General features: G+C 51.9%; 1 protein-coding gene and 1 pseudogene across 1 annotated transcript; both read right to left on the bottom strand.

Annotated features, from left to right (window-relative positions):
• Positions 1–2463, bottom strand: LOC135444994 (acrosin-like). The gene is made up of 5 exons (XM_064707032.1): positions 2324–2463; positions 1823–2044; positions 1243–1508; positions 829–974; positions 1–374 (listed from the first exon to the last, which is right to left on the bottom strand). The coding sequence occupies exons 1-5, from the start codon at positions 2392–2394 to the stop codon at positions 201–203; spliced, it is 879 nt and encodes a 292-aa protein (XP_064563102.1). The 5' UTR covers positions 2395–2463; the 3' UTR covers positions 1–200.
• Positions 2413–9292, bottom strand: LOC135445152 (acrosin-like; annotated as a pseudogene).
• Positions 9293–10230: the final 938 nt, after the last annotated feature.

Here is a 10230-nt window from a genome sequence, read left to right as displayed (position 1 = left end):
GGTTCCCTGTGATGATTGGCAACTTTACTTCAACCACTAGAGGAGATGAGTGTGGTCAAGACAGAGCAGTGTTTTGACCCCTGCTGCCTTTGAATCAGCAGGCATTGCCCCTGCAGAAAACACTTGCTGTGCACTGCAGCACGCCATGGAGGCTGCCCAAAAAGCCTCCTTTTTGAGCATCCTTGTGCTCAAAAAGCTCATTAAACGTTCTCTGCGTTCATATGGGCCAGAATCCAGTCATAGAAGTACTGAGTTGAGGTGTAGATTCCAGGCCGCTTTGCTCTGGCACAGCCTCTTCCCCAGCTGGTCACTCCAACAATCCAGAAGAAGTCACTGTCTTTTTCCTGGCACATGAGAGGACCACCGCTGTCACCCTGCAGCAGAGCACAGAGGATTCAGGTGGTTATGGGTGGCTCCTGTCAGCACAGGGGCTGTCTCCTTCTCTTGCACAGCCCCTGCCAGAGCTGTATCCAGGCACTTGAGCCTCTAGAAATCTAAGTGCAAATGGCTTGGGGTCCTGTAGGGTAGGGCTTTCTTTGTCCTCTCTGCACAGGGCTTCTGGAGGTGAAGAGGATGGACATTTGGCACCTGGACCTCTTCACTGCCAAGAACAGTAGCTGGGCTTTCTGGGCTTTCTGGCACAAGGGGAGGCCTGGGCAAGCAGGTGTGGACGGGCAGTGTGTGGGAAGCCCCCACAGCAGTCAGGGGGAGCTGGGGCTGGGAGGGTGACTGAGTGGCCGGGCAAAGCAGGCCCTGGCCTGTGTTGGGGTGGTGCTTCCCTGGCTGCTGGTGCTGCTGGGGGCTGAGTGGCTCGTGGCACGTTCCTACCTGGCAGGTGTCGATGCGGCCCTGTGGGTATCCAGCACACACATTGTGGGTGTGGACTTTCCCTGCATACCAGCCAGTGCTGTTGCAGAGCTGGAGATCGATGAGCTGGACCTTGGCCTCTTGCAGGACATCACTTGAGTTTTGAGCTGTGAGCAGAGAAACTAATGATAACCCTGTAGGTCCTTGCCAATCCTGCTCTGCTGCTTTAGGGGAATCTCCTTTGCCAGGGTTTGGCTTTGCCTCTGCAGAGGCATTGGGGCTCTGTGACCCTGCTGCCAGCCTTTGGGAAGCAGGCCAGGCCCGTATCTGTAGAGGTGTACATCCTGCAGCCTGGGTATGGCCTCTGCTGTGGGGAAGCCCAAGCCCCCTCCTCAGAGGGCTGAGCTGGCACTGGAGTCTCTCTTGGGGACTCACCTCTTGCAGCAGTGGCACCCCAGCCGGCCACCCAGCAGTTTTGCAGCTCTGACAGGCTTAGGGCGGGGTCAGCCACACAGGCCACCTGGACGTAGGGGTTGCAGTCAACAGGCTTGTTCAGTTTCAGCAAGGCAATGTCATTACTTTTGTCACTTGGATTATAGTTTTCATGACGTATTAACTTCTTAATCCGTCTCAGTTGTGCTCCAGGTCCTGGCTTAGTCAACTGAGTGGCGCCAATCACCAGATACACCACGCCAATTTTCCTGGAAAGTACATGTAGAGAGGGCTGAGAGGGAGCAGAGCCATGTGCCACAGCAGCCCAGCAGTTGCCAGACCTCTGCTTGGCCAGGCAGAGAGGGAGGAGTGCTCTGGCAGGTGTGAGTGCCCTTGCACATCTTAGGCTGGGGGAATGTCAAGCTGGAGGCTGCTAGGAAGCCTTGGCACGAGCCCAGGCTTCTCCTGAGCACTGTGGCAGCCTGGCTGCCTGAGAGGAAAGGGCATGGGAGTAGCAGGTGATGCTGATGGCAGGGCATCTGCTGGTGGTGTGGACATGTCCCCATTTCTGGCATCTCTTTACCTGACGGGGTCAAAGCAGTGGGCTGCTGTGAGAACCCACTCTGCAGTGATGAGAGAGCCTCCACACAGGTGTCTTGTGCCTGGTATCGCAGGATGTTTAAGGCTGACGATCCAGGGCCAGGCCCCTGGTTTGGCATCTGCACCACCCACGACGCGTGTAGTACCATTGTCTTGATCCAGGTACTCATACTCATACACCATGGGTCGGAGCCCACATACCCCTCTGCAAGCAGAAAGTCATTTCCATGGTGCTTCATGGCCTGCTGTGGCTCAGGCTGAAGCTCAGCCCTCTGCCCTCCCCACAAGGCCTTGCATGCACAGCAGGCCAGGGGAGGCCATGGGGTGTGTGTCAGTCCGTGCCAGCACCTGGCTGCTGGCAAGGAACTGAGGCTTCCCATGGTGGGTGGGAAGCTGCGGCCTGGCCATGGGGGACAGGTGGGTCCCCTCCAGGGAAGGCCGCAAGTGTTGCCATGGCTCCTTCCCTGGGCCTGGGCCCACTTACCCGCAGTTGTCCCATGTCCCATGCGACAGCCCAGCCACGGTCAGCAGGATGAGGAGGCTGAGCCAATTCATGTCTGCCAGAGGCACGAGTCAGCTGCAAGCACTGAGAGCTCCGTGCAGCAGCACAGTCACAGCCGCACTGCCTGCAGCAGCTGTGCTGCCCGTGGTGCCCTCAGGGCTGATGTCACAGAGCAGGGGGTTCTGTGTTCCGGGCACTATGGGGTTCTGTGGCACTGGGACCCACTGGGGGAGGGGAAAAATGGAATCGGTGAGCCACAAAATGGTTTGGGGTGGAAGAGACCTTGGTGATCATTTATCTCCAACTCCCTTGCGTTGGGCACTGAAGGGTGGCCTTCACTAGAACCAGTTGTCCAGAGCCTGACTCAGAAGTTTGAACACTTGAACACTTTGAGGAATGGGGCATCCACAGGTGCTCTGGGCAACCCATGCCTTTGCCTCAGTACTATCACAATCAAGATTTCCTTCCTATGATCCCAGCTGAAGCTACCCTTACTGTAGCACGATATCCCTAACATGGGAATAATGAGCATTTGACTCCACAATTGCAGAAGGCTGATCAATCGCTTTATTATACTATACTATACTATACTATACTATACTATACTATACTATACTATACTATTAAGAAAAACCCATTGCCCTTGCCAGACTGTCATAACACACCCATGGATCCAATTGGTCAATGCATCCAAAATCACCAGAGTTCAATTTAAAAAATCACCATTTGGTAAAAAAATCTCCATAACACATTCCACATGTGCACTATAACATGTGCAGCAAGTGGAGATAAGAATTGTTTCTCATTCTTTTCTCTGAGCTTTCCCACAGTTTCCCAGGAAAATACTGGGACAGAGCTATGTCTCTCTGTTTAGAGGACGTGATTACCAATACCCTCTGTGCCTGTAAAGCCATTGTCCCTTGTCCTTTTAGGACCTGCCCTTGTAAGAAGGCTCTCTGCTGCTTTCTAAGGCCCCTCTTCCTGCAGGATGAGGCTGTGCAGTCCCTGGGGCAGGCAGCAGCTGAGGAATCCATTTGGGGCAGTGTTGGGGAGGATGAAACAGGAAAGCCTTAGAAATATGATTGCCTGGCAAAAGATTTTGAGAATGTAGAAACTATAAGCGAGATTGAAATGGAAGCAAGTTTTGACATCCCTTAGTTACTGAACAACTGGAAAACAATGGTGTGGCCAGCCGAAGGTAATCCCCTCTTGATGAAACAATACCCTCTGCAAGCAGGCAGGTCCAAGGGTCAGAGCAGACCCTGCAGCTTGGCAGATAGGGCCCAAAGAGTAAGATTTAGGGTTTAAAATATAACACAGTATGGTAATGTAGTGATTCTTATAGGTTGTATGGAAATGTTATAGGATATGCATGCTGTAGTAGATTGGTTGAAGAGAATCTGAATATTCAACACTGAAGATGATTTATTGTATTGTAATGGGAACTTCGCTCTCTTCCACTTCTCTCTCTCTCTTCTCTTTCCTCGCTCTTCCACTGCCCTTCCTCCACTCTTCCTCTTGTCTTTTCACGCTCACCTCTGCACTTCTTCACTCCCTTCTTTCTACATGCTCTCCGCTCTTAAACATTTAATTCTCTTACACTTTAAGCCTCTCCTCTCTGGACCCTGCTCCGAGCTGCAGCTGGCAGCTCGCAACAGGGCCCTTCACCCACACCCTTTGTAATAAACGATAGTTTCACAACTTGGCTGCAGAGATCTATCGTCCTGTACGTTCCGACCGTGAGTGACCCCCGACTCTCCTACAGACTCTCCCGCGGACGGTCCTACAGGGCAGGGAGCTGGGTGTGCAGCTGCAGTGCCAGCTGCAGATTGAGCTCTGGCTGGCAGGACCAGAGGCTGTGAACTGCCCGTGCTTTGCATAACAGAGGGCACAGGGAGCTGTGGCACTGGCCAGGATTTGAATGGACGCTGAGCGCTGCAGCAGGAGCTGGTGGCTCTTTATGGAACGTGACATCTGTGAGTCTGCTGGGGGAATCCTGAGGCTGAATGGGTATGGAAACCTGCTCTGACTGGGTGAGTGGTGTGGGTAGAGAAACAGGGCAACCATTGGCTCGTTGGAGCCACCTGTGCTTCCAAAATGGTCACCCAGGGGAGTTTCCTCAGCACTTTGGCAGCCCAGATGGGACCCAAGGGCTGCTGGATCCTCCGACCTTCAGAGCAGGTACTGGTGAGGTCACCTGAGATCTTTAGAGCAGGAAGGAGCCAAATGGGAGCGTTACAATTTTGTGTGTAGACTCTGTGGAAATTATAAGGGTGCGTTTGAGCCTCTCTATTGTTGTGGCATTTGGTGCAGATTTGGTGAAATCACTGGTAGAGGGTGGAGAAGGCATGCACAGCATGATCAGTGTAAGGCAGCCACAGAGGAGTTGTGGAGACCCCTGTAAGATGTGAAGTGGGGGGCCCTGAGTCTCTGCTAGGACACTTGAGTCTCTGTTCAAAGTCTTTTGGAGACAGGCACAGGGAGAGCCTTGTGTTCCTCATGCCACACAATGGGTGCTAGGGTCCCTGGGCACACACAGAAGGGGGTGGAAGTCCCTTCACAAGGGACTCCTTCAGAAAGGGGTTTCACGTGCTTTGCGGTGTTTGATGTGATGGGAAATATCCCTGGTTTATTTAGGGGAAGAGATGCCCATGGCTGAGGTTGCACAGAACTGGGAGAAATTGTTTGGGCAGCAGAATTTTGCCAAGACAGCACAATAAGGTTGTTCCAGGATGGTTGGGTGGCTCTAAGCTGGTCTGCTCACTGGACAGTGTAATGGCCATCCCCAGCCCTGAGTGACACTCTTGCACTTCCCTGGTCTTTAGTGACCAGGCAGCCCCTGAAATTTACTTCAGGAAATATTTGAAGAAGCTTAAGTCAGGGTGGCAGGGACCAGTACAGATGTGGGATGGTTCTTCTCAGCCCAGTCCATCTTGATTAAGACAAATGGAGGAGTGCCACCCACTGTGAGATAGGATTCCATTGGCCTGGTGATGCCAGATTGATTTTTGCCTTTTTTATGTATCCTCTGTATTCTTTACACATATATTTGTAGCTCTGTAGTTGTATCTGTGGCGACTTTTCTCAGTACTTTTCCCTACCTTTTCTCTAAGTAGAAAGACAAAACATATTTCAGACCTCCAAGCCCTGCAGAGTACAAGGCAACTAAACTTATATTTGTTCTTCTTGGAAACCAAGGCTGGAAACAGCTCTTTGAGACATATTTTCATAAGCAAGGTTTAGTTTCCATCTGAGTGGAAGAGGATTTAGAGAGTGTTGAACTGAGGGAGGAGTTACTTCACCATGTGTGGTACGAATTGGTGATTTTTGTCAAATATGCTAATTTATTAAGCTTATAAAACTGCATTCTCCTCATGTAGGGGAGGAATTCTGTGGTCATTTGCCATATCTGCTACTGGAGGCCTCCAATAAAGATGAGCCTTTATATTATCTCCTATGTCAAAAGTGTGGTTTTTTTATTGTTTTGTTCTAGGTTCTTTAAGGCATCACTTGAAGCCAAGAAGAATATCCAAAGCAGGCCGAGTGACAACCAGCCCAAGGCATTTTGAAGCATTCTATTAGATGGCGAAAGTCAATGCTCACTTGCTTTCACCTGTAAAAGACAGGTGAAAACTGCCTCCAACAAGTCTACCCCATGGCATTCCAGAAGCCTCTACCATTCCCTCCCCCCCATCCAAGAGTATCAAAGTTTGATTGAAAAGGATATAAAAATTTGGTGCAATTTTGTACAGTTTGTAGATGGTTTGTTAATTAGTGAGTTAAGAAGATTCTTTCCCATCCTGTGGTGATTATCTATAGCTCTCAGACAAACCAGCATAGCAAGCTGCAGTTTGTGTCTCTGCAGCTGGCTCTTTGATTGCTCCTTCTCTCCATTGCCACGCTTATTCAGCCCTCTCATCTTCCACAAATCCTCCCTTTCCCTGCCCTCGTCTCCTCCCACATATGGAGCCAGCCCCAGGCATCATTTCCCCCTGGCTCACAGGCTGGCCATGCCTGTGAACAGCCTTGGTGTTGCAGATGCTGTTGGCACACTCACCTTGGCCTTCCACGGCATTCCTGGTGCACTTTCCTAGGGTTCCTGCCAGCTTCCTCTCCCCAGAATGACCCCAGCTCTTCCTCTGAGTATCTGTGAAGTGTGACCACCTGGCACCTCAATCCCCCTTTGCTGCCTGTGAAATCTGGCTCTGCCTTAGGGCACTGGCACTCCAGTCAGGAGCCAGGAGTTTCCCTTGTCATGCTTGGGAGTTTCCCAGATGTCTTCCCTTAGCCCAGGCTCTCACCAGGCCCTAAATTAGCAGCCCATGTGCATTGGAGCACATGCACCCCCAGTGTATCTGCTTTTTTCCTATCCTCTTCCAAGGCTTGAGGTAGCAGGTTCGTCCAGGCCATGGTGGCTCAGAGCACTGTCCTCTCTGACCAGGCACTCTTGCTGTGAGTGGCTCTTTGGAGCTACTGTCTCTTTGTGCCTGGCACATCTGCCCTCACGCTCATTCTGCAGTTGCCAATTGTGGCAGACCTTACTTTGCCCAGCAGTTGGAATTGCACTGATAAGACGGTTCCCTGTGACCAGAGGCACTTTACTTCAACACCTAAGTGATCTCCAGTGTCTGTGTGCACACAGGAGTGTGGTCAGGATAGAGCATGGTTTTGACCCTGAGGCTGCCTTTGCATTTCCCCAGCAGAAAATACTTGTTGTGCACTGCAATGTGCTTTGGATTCTGCCCATCTTGTGGTTCAGGAAGCACTTCCAAATGGACTCAGCCCCATCTGGGCCAGAATCCAGTCATAGAAGTGCTGTGTGGAGGTGAAGACTCCAGGCCGCTTTGCTCTGGCACAGCCATATCCCCAGCTGGGTATTCCGACAACCCACCAGGAGTCAGCGTTGTTGTCCTGGCACATGAGAGGACCACCGCTGTCACCCTGCAGCAGAGCACAGAGGATTAGGTGGTGCTGGGTGACTGTGTCAGCACAGGGGCTGTCTCCTTCTCTCTCACAGCCCCTGCCAGTGCTGTATTCAGGTGCCTAGGCCTCCAGAAGCTTGGCTGTGAACGGCTTGGGGTCCTGTAAATTAGTGCTCTCTCTGTCCTCTCTGCACAGGACTCCTGGATGTGCAGAGCATGGATGGAACTTTGGCACCTGGACCTCTTCACTGCCAAGAGCACTAGCTGGGCTTTCTGGGCTTTCTGTCACAAGGGGAGGCCTGGGCAGGCAGGTGTGGATGGGCAGTGTGTGGGGAGCCCCCACAGCAGTCAGGGGGAGCTGGGGCTGGGAGGGTGACTGAGTGGCCGGGCAAAGCAGGCCCTGGCCTGTGTTGGGGTGGTGCTTCCCTGGCTGCTGGTGCTGCTGGGGGCTGAGTGGCTCATGGCGCGTTCCTACCTTGCAGGTGCCGATGCCACCCTCTGGGTAACCAGCACATAAGTTGTGGGTGTGGAGTTTCCCTGCATTCCAGCCAGTGCTGTTGCAGAGCTGGAGATCGATGAGCTGGACCTTGGCCTCCTGCAGGTGATCACTTGAGTGTTCACCTGTGAGGAGAGAAAGTAATGAGCTCCCAGCAGCTCCTTGCCAGTTCTCCCACTACCCTGTCTGGAGGGGATACCCTTCCCTTGGTTGCTTTGCCTCTGCAGAGGCACTGTGGCTCTCTGACCCTGCTGCCAGCCTTTGGGGAGCAGGCCAGGCCCATCTCTGCAGAGGTGTACATCCTGCAGCCTGGGTACGGCTTCTGCTGTGGGGAAGCCCAAGCTGTCTCCCCATTGTGCTGATCTAGCTCTGGAGGCAGGAGTCTCTCTTGGGAACTCACCTTCTTCTGAGGTTAAACCCCAACCAGCAACCCAGCAGTTTTGCAGCTCTGAGACTCTTATGGTGGGGTCAGCCACACAGGCCAACTGGATGTAAGGGCTGCACTGGACAGGCTCATTCAGTTCTAGCAAGGCAATATCATTACTTTTGTCACTTCTCTTATATTTTTCGTGACGAAATAGCTTCTTAATCTTGCGCACTTGTGCCCCAGGGCCCGGCTGAGTCAACTGGGTGGCCCCAATCACCACATCCAAGATACCAATTTCCCTGAAAGAAATATGAAGAGGGGACTGAGAGGGAGCAGAGCCATGTGCCACAGCAGCCCAGCAGTTGCCAGACCTCTGCTTGGCCAGGCAGAGAGGGAGCAATGCTTTGGCCCTCGCACATCTTAGGCTGGGGGAATGTCAAGCTGGAGGCTGCTAGGAAGCCTTGGCACGAGCCCAGGCTTCTCCTGAGCACTGTGGCAGCCTGGCTGCCTGAGAGGAAAGGGCATGGGAGTAGCAGGTGATGCTGCTGGCAGGGCACCTGCTGGTGCTGTGGAGATGTCCCCATTCCCTGCTCCTCCTTACTCGATCCTGTTAAAGCAGTGGGCTGCTGTGAGGACCCACTCTGCACTGACGAGGGATCCTCCACAGAAATGTTTCAGGCGTGGTAACCAGGGGTGCTGGATGCTGACCATCCATGGCCAGGCCCCTGTTTTGGCATCTGCACCACCCACAACACGTGTCATACTGTCATCATGAGGTATGGAGTCAGACACCATGGGTCGGAGGCCGCAAGTCCATCTGCAAGCATAAAGAAATTTCCATGCTGCTTCATGGCCTGCTGTGGCTCAGGCTGAAGCTCAGCCCTCTGCCCTCCCCACAAGGCCTTGCACGCACAGCAGGCCAGGGAAGGCCATGGGGTGTGTGTCTGTCCGTGCCAGCACCTGGCTGCTGGCAAGGAACTGAGGCTTCCCATGGTGGGTGGGAAGCTGCGGCCTGGCCATGGGGGACAGGTGGGTCCCCTCCAGGGAAGGCCGCAAGTGTTGCCAGGCTCCTTCCCTGGGCCTGGGCCCACTTACCCGCAGCTGTCCCATGTCCCATGCGACAGCCCAGCCACGGTCAGCAGGATGAGGAGGCTGAGCCAATTCATGTCTGCCAGAGGCACGAGTCAGCTGCAAGCACTGAGAGCTCCGTGCAGCAGCACAGTCACAGCCGCACTGCCTGCAGCAGCTGTGCTGCCCGTGGTGCCCTCAGGGCTGATGTCACAGAGAGGTGGGTTCCATGTTCTGGGTACTGTGGGTATCTGTGGTACAGGGGTCATGGAGGGCAGAATAACGTTGAATCAAAGAACCATAGAATGGTTTGGGGTACAAGAGACCTTGGAGATCCTCTAGGTCTGACCCTCCTGCCATTGGCAGAGAGGGATAGCTTGTACTAGACACTGTTGCTCAGACCCTGGCTCAGAAACTTGTTCTCATGCGCTTTGAGTGATGGGGAGTCCAAAATGGGCAACCCATTTTGGTGCCTCCGCAACCTCATAGTCAAGTTCTTCCTAATATCTTATCTAAACCTACTCTCTCTCCTTTTGAAGTCTTTCCCTTTTATAATTTCTTGTGTTGACTCCAAATAAATAATTACCTGGATTTTATATAGTGTATACATCTGTATATAGCCTAATTATCTATTTTTGTAAACTGCATTAAAACCTTTGTTCAGCAGCATATATTCCAATGCAAATTATTATTCTTACTGGAAATGTATTGTTAATTTTGGCTATCAAGTGTTTATCTGTATTTCTTTAGGAACTTTGCTTAAAATTGTCAGATGTTTTCCAAAACATAGTTTTGTTTTCTGTAGCCATCCATATATGTATAATGAATCATTAAAAATTTGGAACTATTGAAGTTATAACAAACACATGAAGAGTTATTGCATATCCAAACTGTTAATATGAGTTTATATGCACTCAAGACTGTCTTGAAATATCAGGTTATTTGCTGAGTATTCATTGCCTTATTTTATGCTTTCATTGGTATCTTGGTAGTTTTTAACTTGACTTCATGTACAGCAAACCAGACAGAGATATGA

Source organism: Zonotrichia leucophrys, chromosome 3, assembly GCF_028769735.1.
Source record: "Zonotrichia leucophrys gambelii isolate GWCS_2022_RI chromosome 3, RI_Zleu_2.0, whole genome shotgun sequence".
NCBI classification, from domain to species: domain Eukaryota; kingdom Metazoa; phylum Chordata; class Aves; order Passeriformes; family Passerellidae; genus Zonotrichia; species Zonotrichia leucophrys.
Note: the sequence above shows the minus strand (reverse complement) of the source record. Positions and strands in the feature narration are given on the sequence as shown.

Excerpts from the sequence above, each read along its gene's own strand:
- LOC135444994 (XM_064707032.1), bottom strand. The coding sequence starts at position 2,394 with ATGAATTGGCTCAGCCTCCTCATCCTGCTGACCGTGGCTGGGCTGTCG. Across the intron at positions 975-1,242 it reads GGGTGCCACTGCTGCAAGAG|CTCAAAACTCAAGTGATGTC; the intron begins GTGAGTCCCCAA and ends CTCTGCTCACAG. Across the intron at positions 375-828 it reads GCCGCATCGACACCTGCCAG|GGTGACAGCGGTGGTCCTCT; the intron begins GTAGGAACGTGC and ends GCTCTGCTGCAG.